This window comes from Lepidochelys olivacea (assembly GCF_965140295.1).
Source record: "Lepidochelys olivacea isolate rLepOli2 genome assembly, chromosome: 6".
Classification (NCBI taxonomy): Eukaryota; Metazoa; Chordata; order Testudines; family Cheloniidae; genus Lepidochelys; species Lepidochelys olivacea.
The window spans coordinates 86,072,807-86,093,960 of NC_140416.1; the positions used below are offsets into that span (position 1 = coordinate 86,072,807).

A 21,154-nucleotide genomic window follows, 5' to 3' on the forward strand; every position below is an offset into this window, starting at 1 on the left:
AACCCCAGTGTCTGAGCCACAGGGTCCAAAATAAACATTTTATTTAACAATGACAGATGTTCCCTAGCAGATTCCATTAGGAAAAGCCACCAACAGCTTTACAAAGTTGGAACCCCATCCCCCTGCTAGGCAATCGTACAAAGTGCAGGGGTGAAGTTTTGTGCCCAGGGAGAGCAGGGTCCCCAGGCCTTTCAAACCTGCTGGGCTCCACGTCCAAGCCACCGTCAGAGGACAGGCAGCATCTGTACAAAGCTGGAGCTGGCCCTCCTCACACTCAAGCTCCCAGGCCTGGGGGTTCATGCACCAGGCTGTGCCTTGGGGCAGGGCAAAGACACCAGCAAAAGCAATGAGGGGTAAAACTGGCAACTATGAAGGCTCTGGACTATGGGTTGGAGTGGGGTGAATTGTCCTGTGAGCCCTCAAACAGGATAGCATGATGAATTGCTATCAACTCCTCTGCCAGGCACTGGGGAAGGGCTGAGGCTTCTCGCCACTCTTCGCTATTTACACTGGTTACTGAGGAGCTGGGGGAAGGTGCTGCCCTTCTGCAGCTTCAGCTGCTAGAGTTCCTTTCTTAAGGCCTGTTTAGCCATTTCAATAATGGTGAGCCTCACAGGTCTGCAGTGCAGGGAGTAGGGGGGCTCTGTGGGTTGGTCGGGGAGAGGAGTGGGGGGCCTTGTGGGTCCATGTTGTGGCAGAAGCAGGAGGTTGGTGATGAGCAGACCAGGCAGGGAGGTGGCTGCAGATGCTTGGCGCTCTCTACCCTGGACTGTGTCCCTATGGGCTCAGCCAGGCGCGGTATGGCAAGAAGGTCGTGCGCTTTGGGGGATGAGCAAAGGGCATCAAAGCTACTGCAGTCCCAGGGCGCCTCTCTCCAGCCGATGGATCCCAGGTACCAGCAGAGTGTCTGAGGGGGGCCACCCTTGCCCCGTCAGTCCCCTAAAGCTGTGCTGCCTCTGGGCTCTGGGTCGGTGCAGGAGCACAGCGGTGGGGCTCAGCCTGCACCACAAAGCCAGGCGAGCAGTTGCAGCGATAGGAGCCCTCTGTATTTTCACAGGTGCCGGCCTCACACAGGGGCCCAGGGCCGCTCACCACCTCACACTCGTTAATGTCTGAAAGGAGAGGGATGAGAAAAAAGCCTGAAAGCCATGTTCTGTAGCACAGCACCCCCACTGCACAGTATACCTCCAAATCCAGCAACTCCATGCCCCCACAGCACACCCAGCTCCCCCACACCTAACACCCCCACTGCAAGGAGCCCTCCAAGCCTCCCACACCCAGCACCCCATTCCCAGCAGCCCCCAAGCCACACAAAGCTGCCCCAAACCCAGCACCCCCACGACCCCATGCTGTAGTGTTCCCTCATGCCCAGCAACCTCACAGTGCATAGGGTTCCCGTACACTGAACAAAGCATCCCATGATATAAACTGCCCCCCATACAGATCATCCCAAGAAGAATGCTTTGTGCTCCCTCTCAAGAATGAGACGAGCTAAACAAGATTTGGGGGAAAGGCTGATTTTGGTGTTGCAAAATTCCTCTAGCTGATTTGGCAAGGTTGCCGGGAAACAGAGACGAGGGCATCTCTGGGGTGGCCCTGAAAGGGGCCAATTATCACCTCAGGGACCAAAACACAGGCAAGGAACCTTGCAGTGAGCAAACAAATGAGCATTTTATTAACCTTACAGCTGTTCCAGAGTGCTGATGGAGGCCTTTTGTCTAGACCAGCGTTTCTGGGGCAGGAGAGTTAGTGTGGTGGAGGCCCAAGAGCCACTGGCTTTTAAACACCATGTTGATTAGACCTGCTGCGAGCACTGCTATGTGACAGGTGGCCAAAGCACCTGTACCAGGTCTGTACCAGTGCTCTGTTGTGCTAGCACCACAGGGAGCCTGCCCAGACTGACGAGAGCGCACACACCTCCAACCCATTCTGCCCTCACTGTGTTTCCTAGATCCCTTCTCCTTCTCCACTTTTCATTTTCCTGTGTTTCTCCCCACAGCTCCCACACACACAGAGTGAGCAGGGTTCCCCCTCATTCCCCACAGCACCCCCACCTCCAGGACTGAGGAGGCAGGGTTCTCCCTCATTACCCACATCTGCCCCCCATACTGAGTGAGTGTGGCTCCCCCTTGTTCCCCACAATGCTCCCCCATACTGCGTGAGCAGCGGTCCCCCTTCCCATGACAGACCCAGGCCTTGTGTGAATCTCCCCTCAGCCTCAGTCAGGCTGTATAACCCAGCCACACGGGCCAGGAAAGTGGCTGATGCCCTGATTACAGTGACAGCCCTGGGTGCTGAGGAAAGGGGTCCCTACTGGTCGGACCCTAGTTCTCTTCCCTGCAGTTCTGTGATGGGAACACAGTCGGAGTTGGGGTGGGGAGTGGTTTCACAAGCCCTGCTCCTATGGAGCTCCAGTGACAACTGCCATCCCCAGGCAGTGACCCTAGGGGGAAGCGGCAGGTCAGGAATGGCTGAGGGCTGCATGTGCTGAGCTCCACAGCTGAAGTGACTGGGAGCTGCAGAGTCCAGCCAGCACTCCTCAAAACCAGTATCTTAGCACTTATGGGAGCTAGACCACCCCCTACCCTCTGTGGGGCCATTTCTCTCACTGTTTGGGGCCACTCACCTACACAGGCCATGTGGGTCATGTCCAGCTGGAAGCCGTCAAAGCAGTCACAGGTGTAGCCCTCCCGCACGCGCACGCAGCGCCCGTTCTCGCAGCCGTTCAGAATGCCACACTCCTCTGCCTGGAGTCCCTCAAAGCTGTCAAAGTGCCCTGTGGATACAGAGGGGCCATCAGCCTGCAGGGAACACGCTGCGGGAGGGGGAGGGGAGGCTGTCTGCCCACAGGGGAACAGAAGACCATCAGCCTGGCAGTTTGGTCACATAAAGGGGCCAGGGGCAGCAGATATGGATATTGGTCTGGATAACACAGATGGGGCCCCAACCAGGCTGGCTTTAGGAGAAGCGGGGGGCGGGGGGGTTACTTTCTGGGCACAGCCTGAACCTAGAGGAAGCCGCCAGGACATCTCTTGGTCTTCTTCAGTACTCACCAGTTTGGCTGGGCAGGTAGCGGGGCTGGGCATGCTCTGGGTGGAGCTGAGGAGTGCGTAGGAATGTGCTGCCACCAACCTCGCTGCTCAGTTCTCTCTGGGTGAAGCTGGCATCAGGGGCTCCATACTCAGAACTCAGGTAATTGTAATAGGGCCCTAAGTCTGGGCTATAGAGTCCATAATGAGAGTCTTCTAGGCCTGGTCCATACTCGTATCCAGGCCTTTCTTGGAGTCCAGCCTCCCTTTCAGTCTCTCCCCAGGCCACGTTACACAGGTGAGCAAAGTCCTCTGGAGGTGGAGAGAGAGGGAAGGAGCAGCCTAGCACCATGGCACGAAGGAGGGTAAGCCCCTGACTGTCTAAGGATGAGCTAAGTGGGGGGTTGCATCAGGGATGGACTCAGGCGGGGCAAAGAAAGGCCAAGCCCAGGAAGAGCAAAGGCCAGGCAAGGGCCAGGCAGAGCTAGGGCACCTATAAGCAATGGGAAAAGGCTCTGAAGCTGTACTTCTGTGTCCAACTCTTGTAGGAGGAGGCTTCCCCCTTGGGTCTCAGGGTCCTTATGGGATTTGCAAGGTGTGGAACCCACACTCCAAGCCATGACTAAGGGGGCTGGATACCTGCCAGAAAGAGTCTGGGTCTGTGTCAGATCTAACCAGCTAAGCAGGATTTGGCCTGGTACACTCTTGGAGGAGAACCCCTCCTGCTCCGGAACACCTAGCTGCTGCCGGGAACAGTGAGGGTGACCGAGTAGTGGAGACTCCCCTCGGAGTTGGTACTAACTCCAATGCCTCAGCAAAGGACTCACATGCCACCTCTGCCAGCGCACCTCAGCCAGAGGGAACTCCCCTAGGAGCGACAGGAGAATTCATTCCCTGTGGCCCATTCAGTCCTGGGCTGCTAATAAGGGGGCATTTGATAACACATTGTGGGTCTGGTTTCTGGGAGGTGGACACCTGCTCACTGGGACCTGCTGGGAGAGCCCTCTCTCCATTCATCCACAGCCCACAACGACCTTTCACTCACTGCTGACCGTTGCAGGGTCTGACTAGCAGGAGCCGAGAGGCCAAAGGCTCCACAGTCCCTGAGCAAGCCTGTCCTCCTCCCCCGATTCTCACCAGAGGCCCTGTGGGGGCAGAGTGCACAGTCCTGGCTCCAGGCCTCGCCATAGCGGCAGCAGCACTCGGTGTACGTGGTCCGTCGCCCCCGCAGTGGCTGGTTGCAGATGTAGTTGGAGACTCTCTGCCAACAGATGTCCAGGTGGATTTCATGTTCATCCAGGTCTTCTGTTAGTGAGATGGGCAAAGAATGCCATGGGGACATCCCCTAGGTCTCCTGGGACCCCTTAGGAAGGCGCCGTGCCCAGTGTCCTGCTCCCAGACTGTGCCCCGCACTCACACCCCGGGCATTGAATTTCAGAGCCAGCCAGCACACTGCCCCTCCCACAACATGCCTCATGCACAGCGCTCCTCAGGTTCAGCACAGTATGCAACATTCCCCCTTGAATCTGGCCCTGTACCCCACAGCCCCTGCTCCCCCCATGTGCAGCACCACCTTGCCTATGGACTACTCCACCACTCTGCACCTTATGTCAATGCTTTCCACTCCAAGGAGGCATGCATGGAGGTCCTGGGGCACAGCCTGCACTACCGGCCCAGGCCAAGATGGTGCAGATCATAGGAGCAAACCCATCTCCCAAGGCCCTGCAGCAGCACCCAACCTGCTGGCTGGCCCCACTCACCAGCCCTGTTGGAGACGTTGATGCAGCGGTTGCGAGTCACATCCAGCACCAGGGGGAGGCTGCAGAAGCAGTGGAAGGAGCCTGCTGTGTTCAGACACTCGCCATTCACGCAGGACATTTCGTTCTCACACTCGTCTTGATCTGCAGCCACAGGAAGGCAGAGATACCCTTACACTGGCAAACGAGGGCACCACCCCAACCCTTGTCCCAGGGAGTGCCTCTGCCAACCTCTTCTCCACCTAGGGTTGCGAACTTTGTAATGTTTAAAAACCGAACACTCCAGCAGGAGTACCGGAACCTCCCCTTCTCCCTGAGGACCTATCCCTGCCCCGCCTCTTCTGTCGAGCTCCTGCTTTGCCCCTTCCCCCGAGGCTCCAGCCCCCCGTTCGTTCCTCCTTCCCCCTCCCTCTGTCGCTCACACCTTTTCCCCTCTCCCACCTCCCTGTGTGAGTCAGGAGGGACTTGCCTGCAGAGCCTGAGAGCTGCAGCCACCCAATGCAGGTAGAGAGCGACCCCAGCAGAGTAGGGGCAGGCTCGAGTGATGACTCGGCGCCTCCCTGCCTCCCCTATCCGCAGTAACAGGACTTCGGGTGTCCACTCAGTAGATCTGACCAGTAGGGTTGCCAGGCATCCAGTTTTTGACCAGAACGCCCAGTCAAAAAGGGACCCTGTTGGCTTCGGTCAACACAGCTGACCGGGTCGTTAAAAATCTGGTTGGCTGCCTGCAGCGGGGCAGGCAGGTACCTTCCCAGCTCCTGGGAAGCTACCAGCATCTCCTTCTGGCTCTGGGAACCGTGGCCGATGGGAGCTACAGGGACGGAGCCTGCAAGCAGGTGCAGCACGCAGAGCCGCCTGGCCATGCCTCCACCTATGAGCCAGAGGGAGATGCCAGTAGCTTCTGGGAGTCACTTGAGGTAAGCACCACCTGGAGCCCACACTCCTCATGCCCTCCTGCGCCCCAACATCCTGCTCCTGCCCCAGCCCTGAGCCCCCCTCTGCACCCCAGCCCCAGCATGGTGAAAATGAGTTAGTGAGTGAGGGTAGGGGAGAGCGAGCAACAGAGGGAGGGGGAAATAGAGTGAGTGGAGCCAGGGCCTTGGAGAAGGGGCAGGGCAGGGGCCGGACAAGGGTGTTCGGTTTTCTGCAAATAGAAAGTTGGCTACCCTACTGACCTAAAACTGACACGCAAATTGGAGCATTGGGCCAAAAGAAATCTGATGAGGTTCAATAAGGATAAGTGCAGGGTCCTGCACTTAGGATGGAAGAATCCAATGCACCGCTACAGACTAGGGACCGAATGGCTAGGCAGCAGTTCTGCGGAAAAGGACCTAGGGGTGACAGTGGACGAGAAGCTGGATATGAGTCAGCAGTGTGCCCTTGTTGCCAAGAAGGCCAATGGCATTTTGGGATGTATAAGTAGGGGCATAGCGAGCAGATCGAGGGACGTGATCGTTCCCCTCTATTCGACATTGGTGAGGCCTCATCTGGAGTACTGTGTCCAGTTTTGGGCCCCACACTACAAGAAGGATGTGGATAAATTGGAGAGAGTCCAGCGAAGGGCAACAAAAATGATTAGGGGTCTAGAACACATGACTTATGAGGAGAGGCTGAGGGAGCTGGGATTGTTTAGCCTGCAGAAGAGAAGAATGAGGGGGGATTTGATAGCTGCTTTCAACTACCTGAAAGGGGGTTCCAAAGAGGATGGCTCTAGACTGTTCTCAATGGTAGCAGATGACAGAATGAGGAGTAATGGTCTCAAGTTGCAGTGGGGGAGGTTTAGATTGGATTTTAGGAAAAACTTTTTCACTATGAGGGTGGTGAAACACTGGAATGCGTTACCTAGGGAGGTGGTAGAATCTCCTTCCTTAGAGGTTTTTAAGGTCAGGCTTGACAAAGCCCTGGCTGGGATGATTTAACTGGGAATTGGTCCTGCTTCGAGCAGGGGGTTGGACTAGATGACCTTCTGGGGTCCCTTCCAACCCTGATATTCTATGATTCTAGGTCCTCTTTTCGACCGGACTTTCCAGTTGAAAACCAGACACCTGGTCACCCTACCCCCACCTCACACACACGCTGTGTAAAGGCCCTGTGAAACGCTTCTGCCAACTCCTACCCAAACGAGGGCCTGGGGGACACGGCTCCCTAACACACTAACCTCACATAACACGGGCACCACCACTGGCACCACCCACACAGCAAGGGCACTGGGGCCACCTAAGGACAGAATGGGCCTGCCTCCCCCAGCGAGGCGCAGAGGCCCAGACAGAGGGAGGGAGGAGCCATCCAGAGGGGAAGGCCCATCTCACCCACACACTCGAGCCGGCTGGAGTCGTAGAGATAGCCAGAGCGGCAGAAGCACTTGTACCCGGGCACCGTGTTCACACAATGCCCGTTCCGACAGATCTCGGAGCCGAACGTCTCACACTCGTCGGCATCTGCCAAGAGAGGGGGCGGGAGAGGCTGCGTCAGTCACAGAGACCATGTGACTTGCAGCCAGCAGCAGGAAGGGAACCTGCTCCTTCCATCCCTGGGGTCGACATGAGCAAAGGCTGGGGAAAACCAGCTCAGCATCTAGGTCCTGAGCTCAGACAGAGGGAGAATCATCGGTAGGTAGAGCAGGGGCAGGGAATCACCATGGGCAAAGTGGGAATAGGGGGAAGTCATGGGCCCAGAGCTCATTACGGACACTGCACATGCAATTCCCTGAGATGTGCACACAAACAAGTTGCACCATTATATTTTTAACTGGTTTGAAAATCCATTCCGTGAAGCTAAAGGGCCAGAGCCAGAGTCAAGTCCACATTCCAAACCCACAAGCTTGGAATCCAGCTTGGCAACCAGGAGGAGAAAGAGCTAAATCTTTACAAACTGGAAGTCTGGTTTATAAACACACAGAACTCAAAAATGGCTGCATGGATTCTGCTGAAACTTCCCAAAAAGCTTTGTCTCTTGGCTGGAATCAAACCTGAGAAATATCAGCCCAGAAAGAATTAGTTTGCCAGAGTTACTGGCAATGGGTAGAGGGGGCTTCTCATGGAAAGGGCATTTCAGTCTTAATGCTGGAAGTCACTCACACTCCTGCTATATTGAACAGTCAAAAAACCACGTTTGTCAATATTGTCTCAGAACCTCCCACCACCTACTCTGCTGGATTTAGGGCCAGAGAGGGCCATCCCAAAGGTGTCCTGGGGAGTTACTTCTCAGTGCAATGCTGTAAAGGAGTGCACTCAGTGCTAGAGCACTTCCTCATGGGTAGGGGTGGCATAGCAAGCTGCTTCCCCATCAGGCACCCCCTGCTGACAGTTGCTTTGGCCCTGGGGTGATAGCTCTTCCTGTAACCTGACCCTCCAGCCAGGTATTGGTTTCAGTCCACTTCTTCCTAGGGAAGGAAATCCCACAAATGACAGTCCAATAGTTTCATTTATACTGTAAATGGCATTTCACTAGAAGCGATCTGTAGCGTGCTTATAGGTATTGTAATGAATGCACTGTACATAATTTGTAGTGCCTGGGCTTGTATTAAATCACATTTTTTAGGTTCTGATTTTGATGCTGACCCAAAGCTTGGCGGCCATAGTCAGTAACTGTTCTGATTAAGGCTCTGTATACCATGAGGAGCATTTTCTTATCCATCCCCCAATTAGTCCCAGCAAGACTTTTAAGCAGATTAATTTTTCCTTTACTACAGTTTATAACACTGGTTCACAAACATATTTGATTGCGCCCCCTTCTTTGTGTCTGTAGTCATTTACACCTTACTCTCCTCCAGGTACTATACCACCACCCAGCTCTGAAGGCAGAGTGGAGAGCAGCAGCTGCTGCTAGGCGCCCAGCTCTGAAGGCAGAGTGGAGAGCAGCCGCTGCTGCTGGGCGCCCAGCTCTGAAGGCAGAGTGGAGAGCAGCCGCTGCTGCTGGGCGCCCAGCTCTGAAGGCAGAGTGGAGAGCAGCCGCTGCTGCTGGGCGCCCAGCTCTGAAGGCAGAGTGGAGAGCAGCCGCTGCTGCTGGGCGCCCAGCTCTGAAGGCAGAGTGGAGAGCAGCAGCTGCTGCTGGGCGCCCAGCTCTGAAGGGAGAGTGGAGAGCAGCCGCTGCTGCTGGGCGCCCAGCTCTGAAGGGAGAGTGGAGAGCAGCCGCTGCTGCTGGGCGCCCAGTTCTGAAGGCAGAGTGGAGAGCAGCCGCTGCTGCTGGGCGCCCTGCTCTGAAGACAGAGTGGAGAGCAGCAGCTGCTGCTGGGCGCCCAGCTCTGAAGGCAGCGCCGCACCAGCAGCAGCACAGAAGTAAAGGTGGCAATGTGGAAAGTGGTATTTGTCAATATCACTTTTCACAGCAAACTTAGCGCCCCACTGCCACCCTTCTCTGCTGATGCTGCCACCCCAGGGCTGAGAGCTGGAGCCCCGCCGCCTCCAGGTGAGGGATTTGGTGGGAGAGGAGAGCCTGAGCCTGGGCTGCCACCCAGTGAGGAACTAGGAGGGGTGAGAAGATCCTAAGTCCGGGCTGCCTCCCAGTGGGGGATGGAGGGGCAGGAGGGGCAGCCAAGCAGCAGGCTCTGGCTGTTCCCTTTATCCCTGCCTCCCAGGTGTGCAGGGCCCTTCTGCATGAGAACAGCCGGAGCTCTTTTAAAAAAAAAAAAAAAAAGCACACAGCTTGTGCCTCCCTTGACACATTCCTGCACCTCTCTTGGGAGGCCCGCCCCATCGTTTGAGAACTGCTGGTTTATAAGATCTTTCCAAAGTAATTTAGTATCAAAAGTTACCACTAAGAATTTGAATCTTTTAATTCTATGTATTTGTTCTTCATACATATACAGTTTACATTCCTTTGTAACTTTCCTTTTCGTAAAGATCAATGGAAAGCATGAACCCCATGCATTTCCCCAGTCAGAGGTCTCTCATAACTCTTTGCTGTTTCCCTTTTCTGCCACCTCAATATGCCTACTTCTAACCCACTGAGTACAGTCATCTGCGAATACAGAGCAATGCCTACCTCGGCACTTATCAGCCCAATCTTATTTAACAAATAACACTTCCCTGTGGTGTGCCATTTTTAATGTTGTATATATTCAACATAACTTTCCCAACTCTGACCTGCATGGTCCTTTTACTCAAAAATTCTCTAACTCATCCATACATTCTTCCTCTTTTCCCTGGTGCACCTACTTTGTACAACTAGCTGTCCCTCCACAGCATATCATATGACGTCTCAATATCTAGAAAGGCCGCTATCACAAAACCTTTGTCCCTCGGACCCTTTCGTATTTCAGTTCCTAATATAACAACGTAATCAATGGTGCATCTTCCCCTTCTAAAACCACTTTGCACCTTACCTATGATGCCATTGTTTTCCAAATAGGCAACCAATCTTTCATTCACCATTTTCCCCATAATTTTCTCCAGACAGAATGTAAAAGGCAATCGGACTATAGATACCCACTTTTGTGAATAGTTTGCCTGGTTTTCGTATTGGAATTACTACTTCATGTTTCCACTCTATCAGAATAACTCCTTTTCCCCCATCTATTGTTATATAATTCCAGGAGAACCCACAAACTGCTTTCAGAGAGATATTTAAACATTATGTTAAATACATTAAATTTACCCAGGGAGGTATTCTTGCTAATATCAATAGCTTCCTCAGGTTCCCATACAAAACCATTCATTCAGTACAGTATCTTCATGTTTACCTCAACTACATAATAGATCATGGCTCTCTTCAATGAATTTTCTTTTATTCTGGTGGAAAATGTCACTTTGATTTCCATCATTACTCATCCCTTGGAAAGTTTCTGCTAAAACTTCTGCTTTCTCATGATCAGAACTTGATTATCTTGTCAGTCCAAATGAGACCTGGGATGTGGCTACTCTTAGGCTGTGTCTACACTACGGACCTTACAGCAGCACAGCTGTGCCACTGCAGCTGAACAGCTGTAAGGTCTCCTGTGTAGCCGCTCTATGCCGGCAGGAGAGAGCTCTCCCTCCAGCATAATTAAACCACCCCCAACAAGGGGCAATAGCTATGTCAGCTGGAGACACTCTCCCACTGACAAAGCACTGTGCGCACAGGTTCTTTTGTCTGTGAAACTTATGTCAGTCGGGGGGGGGTGTTTTTTCACACCCCCAGCCGACAAAAGTTTTGCCGACAAAAGTACTAGTGTAGACAGAGCTTCAGTCTGAATTCCATTCATTCTTCTAGTTTGCCTCTGTATTTCTGATGTCGTGGCATCTTTCTTTATCCACCCACAGTACTTCCTTCAACTTTCTTTGATTTTATTTTTTGTAATTCCTTGTGCTTTTGTCTTACTTCTTTTATATTTCATTCAATCGTCACTAGTCACTGTGTTTTTCACTTTTTTATAGGCTTTGTTCCTTTCTTTACCCGCCATTTTGCACTCCTCATTCTACCATAAAACTGAGTTTTGAGGGTACTTCAATATCTGAGGTATGGCTACAGTAGCTGCTGCTATTAATCCCATTATTATCATTGACATTCTCTGTCATCACTCACACAATGAGTATTCACAAATTCAGTCCATTTACTTGTAAACAGCTCCCAGTTAGCTTTCTTAAGATTCCAGGTGGGTAATTTTCCATTATCTTCAACCTTACCTTGCCCTTGAAAAATAATAAGTGTAGGGAAATGATCACTCCCCATTCCTTCTTCCTTATATATTTCCCAGTTGCATTTAATTGCAATATTTACTGTTATAATTCCCACATCTAAATAGGAAAAACTACCATCTGCTGCATTAAATCTATTTGAGGTGTCATCATTTAAAACCATTACACTGTTTTCATCCATGAACTTTCCTAAGTATGCACCCTTTTTATCAGTTGTCTTACTTCCCCACAATTTATCATCACTATTTAGGTCACCACATATAATATATGGTCATTTAGCATTCTTCACTATTTCTTTTAGCTCCAAACTTTCTAATTTCCCATAAGGGTTGTAGACTTTATAAATCCTTACAGAAATATTTCTCTTCTGCATGAGGATCTCAACAACATTATATTCTAGGCTTACTTCCTCATTCTCTACTGCTATGTAGCTTAATCCTTCCCAAGGTACAAACACCTTGTCCTCTTCCTAGTTTTCAGTCTTGCCTAAAGGCACTATACCCTGGAATTTTAAAAGCAAACTTTCCAAGCAACCATGTTCCTTGGATAGATATGAGATCTGGTTTAGTTTTCATTTCCAGGATATTTTCGTTTAAGTTCTTGACCATGTACGATCGGACTGTTCATATTCCAGCAAAAGACTGAGATCTCCATACTAGTCACCTTTCACCATTAACCTCATTCAAAATGGCATGAATACGGTCCATTGACAAATTGCTAACTTATAAGTATTTTTCCTACTGCCCTTGCTACAATATTCATTTTTTTCTGATTTTTCCCCGTTGTGATGTACAGTTCATCATTTTTTTTTCACTACAAGTATATCGTCACCTATTCCTTCTGCAGTGTTTATCATACTCTTTATCGAATAAGGCTGTGTCCACAATTCTTTTTTTCCTGGGCTGATTGTCTCTGCCTTCTCTTCCTAATGCTTTGAGAGCCTCCTTACTGCTGCCACATAAGGCATGTTATTAACAATTTTTGTCTTTTGTCTCTCAGTAGCTTGTCTTGATGCAATACATCCTCTATATGCTGGACTGGGATTACCACTGCAGTTACTACTTTTGATTTCTGTCCCCTCATAGGAATGCTCTCCTCCACAGTTACTGCATTTCGTTTTCCCTTGACAAACATTTGCGACATGCCCATGCCATTGGCACTTATAACACCTTAGGGGAGTGAGATATATGACTTGGTTCTGAATATCTGAAACCCTAGAGTTACTTTCTCAGGTAGAGCCATCCCTCAACACTACAGCGGTTGATGGCTTTGCTTTCTCCTCCTGGTTTACTGATCAGTTGCTTACTTACTAACATTTTATCTTCTCCTGTGCTTTTGGTTTTCTCATCACTGGTCAGCTCTAATGGCATGCCATACATTACCTTCTGGTAACTTATTTTAACTTTCCCTAGCATTTTAGTTTTTATATCAGCTTGTTCTTTGTTTTTACATTCAACTACAAAATCTTCATCTCACAGCCTCTTGGCTCTTACAATATCCCCTATGCTTTTTTTTAATCCAGTCAGCTACTTTCAAAGGGTTAACATTACCGAATCTTGTTCTTTGACTAGTGATCTTATAATTGTAGCATTTTGGTTTATTTCCTTCCTCAGCTTTGCTTTTTTTGTTGAGATCATCCCCTGATTCTGCTTCTATTCTTTTCTTCCCCCCCCCACATTGTGTCCATTTTTTCTTTCTCTCTCTCTCTCTCTCTCTCTAATAGACTCTTCTTCAGTGACCAGAGGGACTTCATTTGGTGTCAGAAAATCGTCCCTCGCTCCAGCCCAGCTCCCTTCTGTGTCAGATTTCCTGCCTTTATAGCAACCACCAACAGCTTCTCCCAGCTGGGACGCCTCTTTAAGTGAGCCTGGCCTACCCTCCAGATGCAGCCAGTTAACATAATTGGTCTCTCAGGCCCACATGAACCCATTCAGAGCCTGTGTGGGGTACAGATGACCATTCTAGTAGCCCAGGCCCCGCAGAGGAGAAAAGGTGCTGGTACCTGTGTATGACGTCTGTCCAAAGAGCAGAGTCCCTTCCACGGGGATATAGCCCTTCCCACTCGGGCAGATCTCGCTGTATTCCACTGGCACACAGGAAGGGAAGGGGGCAGAGAGAAAAAAACCCAGAAATTTGTATTATGATTAGGTTGGGACACGGCGAGCATGCTATTTGCTCTGATCTGCATGAGGAGAGGAGTTCTGGGGCTGGTGCCCTACCTGTGCCCAGGATAGGGCAGGGGTGGGTCTCACAGTTGTCCCCCCAAGCAGCCCCCTCAGTGCAGCAGCACTCCTCCTTGGTGGTGTTTTTGGCCAGGACGCTGTCACATAGCTGGACGTCGCTGATGTGATAGTAACACTCCTTCCGCTCCAAGCCAGGGGGACGTGGTGCTATGGGCCGCTCAGGGTCCCCTGAGAGACAACACAACAATGCCGGGCTCTCAGCCTGAACTCTGGAGCCCTAGGGAAGGTCACCCCACATCCAGAATCTCCCAGGATGAAAACAGGGCTGGCAATGTGGCCTCCCTGGCACGACTCTTCAGCCTTCAGAACAGATCCCCACAGTTGAGATCTCACCCACACCCACTCATGGTCAACAATGCCCAGGCAGCAACTGGCTTCCATCCCAGCAAGATCTCACCCATGCCAACTCCTGGCCAGCACTACCCCCTGAGTACCCAGCTGCTGCCCAGTGAGATCTCACCCATGCTAGCTCATGGCCAGCACTGCCCTATTAGCACCCAACTCCCGCCCCAGTGAGATCTGACCCATGCCAGCTCGTGGCCGGCACTGCCCTGTTAGCACCCATCTCACGCCCCAGTGAGATCTGACCCATGCCAGCTCGTGGCCGGCACTGCTCTGTTAGCACCCATCTCACACCCCAGTGAGATCTGACCCATGCCAGCTTGTGGCCGGCACCGCCCTGTTAGCACCCATCTCACGCCCCAGTGAGATCTCACCCATGCCAGCTCGTGGCCGGCACTCTCCTGTCTCCGTGTCGTACTCCTCATGGTCACTGAGGCATAGGCACAGGAATGATCCCTCCACGTTCTCACAGAGCGCGGTCCCACACACGGCTACCATCAGCTCACACTCGTTCACGTCTGTCACACAAGGCAAAGGAAACGGCTTTAAGGCTTCCGCAGTGGGACAGTGCATCCACCTGAGTCCTCAGAGTCGCGGATGCTCTTTGCCCCAGAGGGGCTGTGTCTCAGTGTGTGTCCATGGTAGGAGGGAACAAGCCTGTGGACAGGCTGCACAGTGTTGAACACCAAGAGGACTCCCTATCCATGAAACGCAGGAAGCACCTTCACCAGGAGCATTTAAACTTCACCTGGACCCAGCGCTGGGAACAGACCCTGCCCTGGCCCTCCGGAATGGACTAGGTGGGATCTGACAGGGCATTTCCTCCTCCAATTGCTGCAATTCAGGCACACTCCAATGTAAACACCCAATAATCGATCTCTTCGCCATTCACCTGCAGCCCCCTCCCTGGTGGAAGGTGTTGGCCTTGCCCATTTTCGATCCCCCAAGTGAGCTGCTCTGACCTCCAGGGGCCCCTGTGTCCATCTGCTTGAAAGGGGCCCATGTCCTGGAGACTCACCTGGTAGCCACTTTCCTCTCTTGACCTTGCTCATAGTCCCACCCGCCTGTGAACAGCTTCCATTGCTAGGGATCCTGAGGAAGCCACAGGGAAAGGATTTTTCCCACCCCCTGCCAGGAAGGGACACCCCCACTGAGATGTGGGCAGACTGATCTGTGCAGCACAAAGGGTGCAGGGACCCATGCGCTGGAGAGATAGGCTCAGGCACCGAGGCAGCGTGAAGGCAGCGGGCCAGAAGCGCTGAGTGACTCTTACCCACGCAATCCTGGCCTGGGGGCAAGTTCTCATAGCCACTGTCACAAAGGCAGCGGAATGAGCCATCGGTGTTGTCACAGAACGCGTGGCTCCCACACAGCGTCTCGTTGGCACATTCGTCTATGTCTGCAGGAGAGAGGAGGGCCCAGGTCATTGCAGAACCTCCCTTCCCCAGGCCATCCACATCACACTCCCAGAGCCCTCCCACCTGGATCAGCCTCTAGCGAAAGCTCTCAACACCTGCCGCTGCAGGATCACAGGGCCAGGCCTGCCCAGCTCCCCTCCCTAGTTTGCAAGAAGGAAGGGGAACAACTTAGCACAGGGGAAGAGCCACCATAAGGGCAACCTCCAGTATAATTCAGTGCTCCAGCTGGATAGAGATGGGATGAAAAATACACAGGGGACACGGGCAGGGCTGGGGAATTAGGGGGAAAGGCGATATGGATGGATAAAGGGAGGTATAGGGGATGAATATGGGAAAGTATAGGAGACAGGGGGAGTGCAAATAGGTATGGGGCCATGGGCAGGTATAGAGGAATATGGAGGTTATTGACAAGGATAGGGGAGTTTGGGTTGATACAGGATAGAATAAGCTGAATATGAGGTGTTATGGGCCGGTATATAGGAGTCTTTGGGAGAATGTGGGAGCATATGGGGGCCATGAACACAGATAGGGACTGTGCTCTCTTGCTCCTGACCTCCTTGCTGATCAGTGGCAGACTTGCACTTTTTCTCCTTCCTCAGTTCCACACCCGGACCCATGGAGAGCTCTGCCTGCAGCTGTGCAGAGCCTGCTCCTTGCACACATAGACCCCACAAGCACCCAAACCTTGGCTTTATGGCCTCTTGGGCATAATCGGAGGCTTGCTGGGACCCCTCACCTGTCCATAACTACACCCACAGATATCTGGGGTGCCCCAAAGCTGGAAGAAGTCAGGGTTGCAGGGGCTGGTTCGCCTGGTAGGGGGTGTGACTTTGCAGAAGAAGGCTGCCGGGCTGTACAGTGCACCCGGATACCCCTCCCATTGCTGCATGAGGTGTGAGATTTCCTCACAACAGCTGAGGAAGCTGCATGTTTGCAGCTTGGCATTGTCTGGACGTTAAGGAGCGGAAGCTGAGCTCAGATGGCATTAACCTATGTGTTAGCAGCAACACTGGGCCCCGGCTGGTGACAGCTCCCCCTCACAATCTTATGAGAGTTTGGGGGATTCTTTAATGCCACAATAATCCCTCTGTAGTGTCACCTTTCAATGCTGCCCTTGGCTGGGAGCTCTAAATCCAGCCCCGGGGCTCTGCAGGGGGGATCTCCATGCATCAACCCCAGAGCCAAGCTACCAGCCTCTGTCAGAGCACAGCTCATCCAGCAGCTCCAGGGAGGGAGGGAGGCAGCTAGACACAGCCAGAAACCCCAGCAGGCAGCTGCCTCTTGGTGGACTCTGTGCTGCAATACAATCCTAGCCCTGGAATGGACTGTAACCTCCCCAGGAATCTCCCTGAGAGGAAAAGCTGCACAATGCAGCATCTGTTACCAAATGCCAAGAAGAGAGAAGTCTAGACACAAACAGCCAGGAAAACAAGCACTCAGCATTATCTACATCGACACTGGCCAAGCACTTCCTCCTCCCCATTGCTAACCGGGGACAGGACCACAGGCATGTCAGCAAGCTTTACCCTCAGGATGCCAACTGAGCCAGCCATCCCACCCCCACGAGAGAGCACAGATCATGCAGCGGTACCCACCAATGCAATCACCCAGCGGGGTCTGGTGGAAGCCAGGCTGGCAGCCCATAATGCAGCGGTATGAACCCACAGTGTTCTGGCATCTCCATGTGCCGCACACAGTGTCCCCGAAATCTGCACACTCGTCCACATCTGTCACCCGGTGACAACAGACACAGAGGGAGAAAGGCAAAGAGATGGGACAGTCAACTGGGAACCCCACAACCCCACTGGAGAGCCTTCGTGCGACTAGACCCCAACCACACTGGGGTCCTGTGGCAACTGCCCCCATAAACCCACGAATGACCTGATACTAGGCCTCCCAACCCACAAACCCACTCTGGGCCCTGGGGCCCTCTGTCAGCTACTGGGAGAACCAATGAAGGGGCAGAGGCCTCCTGGCTCTCGAGCAGGGGTGAAGTGATGATTGTCACTGGTACTTGAAATAGAGGTGTTCCCTCTGTGTGGGGAAGGAGACCCTCATACATACACCAGCGATCTGGGGAGAGCCCTGTGTTCCCCCAAAACCAGTGCTTACCTACACAGTCATCGGTCTCTGGCGAATGCCTGAAGCCATTTTCACACAAACATCTGTAGGAGCCCTCCGTATTGAAACACTGGCCTTGCAAACACCGAGATTTGTCTGCACATTCGTCCACATCTGGAAGAGACGACATGATGAGAATTAGCACAGAGGCTGTCTGATGGGTGTACACTGGTCCCTGCACAATAAATACTATCCACAGTGGGCAGGGATCACGGCAGGCAGAGAGCCAGGGATATGGGCAAGGGGAGGGCGAGGGGGCAGGGGAAAGCCCAGGGGGATAGCTACAGGGCAGAGTCAGGCAGGGGGAGAGCCAGAGGACGGTCAGGGGCAAGGGAGAGCCCAGGGTGATAGCCAGGGTCCCAGGCACATTTAGCTGCTGCCATTTCTCCCAGTCCCTCACCTTGGCAGCTGACTCCCCCAGCCGCATTTGAGAAGCCAGGAGCACAAATACAGAAATAGGATCCATGGCTGTTAAGACACTCGCCATTGGGGCCGCAGATCTCACTGCCCAGGCACTCGTTCATGTCTGCAGGGGAAATGTGAGTTAGCTCCACACAATCTGCTGGGGGCAGATGGCAGGAGGGCCCTTCCCCTCGTCCGCACAGGGCAGGCCCCGGGAGGGTTTAGGGCCCCATCCAGCCCTCTCATCGCAGGCACAGGGAGTGCATCGTCCCAGGCTGCACTACAATCCCCCCTGCATGGGTAGAAATGGGAATTCCCAGCAGATGCCCCAAACTCCCTGGTGGAGTCCAAAGGGGAACGGAATGGACAGGCCCTGGAGGTGCTTGTACCTTCACACACAGTGCCGTTGAGCAGCTCAAATCCAGGGCGGCAGTGACAGCCGTAGGAGCCCGGTGTGTTCAGGCACTCTCCCCCGAGGCAGCTAATGGTGGGGTCTTCACACTCATCAATATCTGCCCAGGCAGAGAGGCACAGAATTAAGAGTCAGGGCCAGTACGGGTGTGCAATGAGCAACTGCTACAAACAAACAGAGGCTGAGGGCAGCAGCCGTTCAGGCCTCTGACAGCCGCAGGCAGGTTAGAGTTCAGAGACCTTCCCGCCCGCTGAGCGCAGAGCCCCTGGCTGTCAGCCCACAGTGCGATCCTGGGGTTGCCTACAAAGAGGGATCCCGTCAAGGGGTGCTGAGCGGAGAGGCTCTATACAGCTCTCGAATGCTGCGATTAGAGGAGCTACAGCAGCACCTTTTCCAACGCTCCCTCAGACTCTGGTGCCTTTTTACCCAGGGATCCCAGATCTGAGCTAGTCCTGCCTTGGCAAACCAGGACCAACCAAGGAGGTTTTGCTAAACCAAACCCAGGCCCCAGTCTCCTGGGCCCGTCCCCAAGTTAGTTCAGAACTGGGCCACAAACTGGAGGGAAACCAGAGAAGAGCCATGACAAGGGTCAAGCTAACAGCACAAGAGTGTATGTCAGTGAAGTGCCCCAACACCCCCAAACACCCCATCAGACCCCACTCTCCTGGTTGCCTATCCCTTCCCTGACAGGCGCCCCTCATTCTCTCCCGACTGTGGAAACTCCCCACCCTCATCCTCCCCAGTCATCCCTTAATCTGTCCTGGCCCTCCCCCAGCCATCATAAGTGCTTTAAGAGTTTCACTAATAATGAAAGGTTGAAGGAATTAAACCTGTTCCTTTGGGCTAAGACGTGGCTGGGGGACAGGCCAACAACCTGCTATTACCTGCAGGGTGTAAGCTCTAAGGAGGGAGTGATGGTACGGGGGTGGGGGTGTAAGGAGGAGGGATGGGATGACACTAATGTAAGGTTTGAGGCCTTTTTCTGCAGCCACATTAAGACAGCAGCAGCCATGAGCTAAAAAGCAGAAAGTCACATCCTCACATTCCATCTAAATTATATTAAACCAATGAAATATCGGGCTGTTAAGAAGGCAATCCTGTCCTAATTGTACCCACCACCACCAGATCACCAGATAAAGAAACGGATCTTAAGATGTTTAAAAAAAACTTTGTTTGATAGCATTCTGTCTGGGCTCACAAGTGAAAAACAGGCTCAAGTATCACACTGAAATGTAAGTACAATATTTATATTCCAATTGATTTATTTTATAATTATATGGCCAAAACGAGAAAGTAAGCTATTTTTCAGTAAGTGTACTGAGACATCTTTGTATTTTTATGTCTGATTTTGTAAGCAAGTAGTTTTTCAGTGAGGTGACACTTGGGGTACACAAGACAAATCAGACTCCTGAAAGGGATACAGTAGTCTGGAAAGATTGAGAACCATTGGGTTAAGGTACAGCTAAGCAGGACTCAAGTTTAAGTATATAAACTGGGGTCTAAAAGGAAGTTCTTTGGAACCTAACTCCAGGACACAGCCCAAGATCAGAGCTGCCAGACCTCAACACCCTGCAATCACACTGTGCAGAAGCTGGAGGAGCCCCAGACGACCTGATCCTGACTGGCCACCAGGAAAAGTTTGTCTGCCTTATTGGAAGCATTGTATGCTTAGCATGTGTATTCTGTTTTGGTAACTGTTAATAAACAGAGGTTAAGAATATTACTGTGTAAGGCTCTTTCACTGGTAAATGGTGCCGCAAACCCGCAGAAAATTACGCCCTGAGCCATAGGAGCTGGATAAGGGTAGGTGCCTTTCAACCAGAGCCCTAGAACCTGGGAAAGGGTGGGGGTGCCTAAATTAACTGGGTTACGCCATGAGCCCACGGAATAGTAAAGGTGGGGTGCCCTAGAGTGTGCAGGTAACACTAAGGGAAAGGGGCTTCCATATCCCAGTATGACCATGTCCACTGTAGAAAGCCAGACATAGCCTCGGCCTCACCTGGCTCTGTCACCCTGGACTGTCCCATTCGCCTGCCTCTTTTGGAACACAATTCAGTTCAGCTAATGCATGCTGGGGGCAAGGGCAGGAGGCAGCTCTCCATCCTCCCACAGGGCAGTGAAAACTCCTTACTCCCACCCTTCCACGGGTCCATCCAGGGGAGGTGTGATGCTCTACGTCCTCAGAAGGAAACAACATTTCTGCTACATTTTCAGTCCCCGCAGCCTGCCAGGCAGGGCCCAGTGCCTTTGAGTGCAGCTCTTTTGACTGCAAGAAAGCACATGAGTCTAAAAGGACTGATTCCCCGTCAGTACCAGCCTGCAGGCTGCAGAGGGCACCAACAACATTCCCCATCTCCCTTGCTCTGTCTGTTCCCATCACAGAAGTTAGAGATGGAAACATTGAGCCTGAAAGCTCCTCAGGGCAGAGCAGGGACCTTGCCTCTGCTAAATGACAAGCACAGGGTGTACACAACAGGGCACCATTTATTTATGCCTTGGGGCAAGATTACTCCTACCACACTCAGTTCTAAAACATCCCTAGCTTCCACCAGTTCCCTAGCAGATGATCCAGGCCCTAGTTCATTTGTTGTAAGCCAACACAAAACCCTTATTGTTTTTTATACACAAAACCCAAAATCTAGAGCCATGGACACCAATCCAGCAAGGGAAGACTGGAACAGTTTCTCCTGGGGTCAGTCACCAAACACTTCATAATGTTCCCTCAGTGCTCTCTCCCGCAGTTGCTCTAGCGGCGAGCATGGGGAAGTGACATGCCGGGAAAGACCCATCTAAGGAGGGAGTCACATGACTAGCCC

General features: G+C 52.4%; 1 protein-coding gene across 2 annotated transcripts in view; it reads right to left on the bottom strand.

Moving 5' to 3' along the window:
- Positions 1–24: 24 nt before the first annotated feature.
- LTBP2 (latent transforming growth factor beta binding protein 2) overlaps positions 25–21,154 on the bottom strand; it is a 128,523-nt gene continuing 107,393 nt past the window's right edge. The window contains exons 23-36 of one of the 2 annotated variants that reach the window (XM_084632416.1): positions 18,316–18,438; positions 17,925–18,050; positions 17,516–17,638; positions 16,999–17,130; positions 15,259–15,384; positions 14,360–14,503; positions 13,620–13,811; positions 13,403–13,486; positions 7,096–7,224; positions 4,790–4,930; positions 4,167–4,334; positions 3,054–3,341; positions 2,627–2,776; positions 25–1,112 (exon numbers count right to left, since the gene is read on the bottom strand). In XM_084632416.1, the coding sequence (XP_084488542.1) occupies positions 940–1,112; positions 2,627–2,776; positions 3,054–3,341; positions 4,167–4,334; positions 4,790–4,930; positions 7,096–7,224; positions 13,403–13,486; positions 13,620–13,811; positions 14,360–14,503; positions 15,259–15,384; positions 16,999–17,130; positions 17,516–17,638; positions 17,925–18,050; positions 18,316–18,438 (2,099 nt within the window). In that variant the 3' untranslated portion in view covers positions 25–939. The remainder of the gene's footprint in view (positions 1,113–2,626; positions 2,777–3,053; positions 3,342–4,166; positions 4,335–4,789; positions 4,931–7,095; positions 7,225–13,402; positions 13,487–13,619; positions 13,812–14,359; positions 14,504–15,258; positions 15,385–16,998; positions 17,131–17,515; positions 17,639–17,924; positions 18,051–18,315; positions 18,439–21,154) is intronic. The other variant, XM_084632417.1, reaches the window with a different exon arrangement.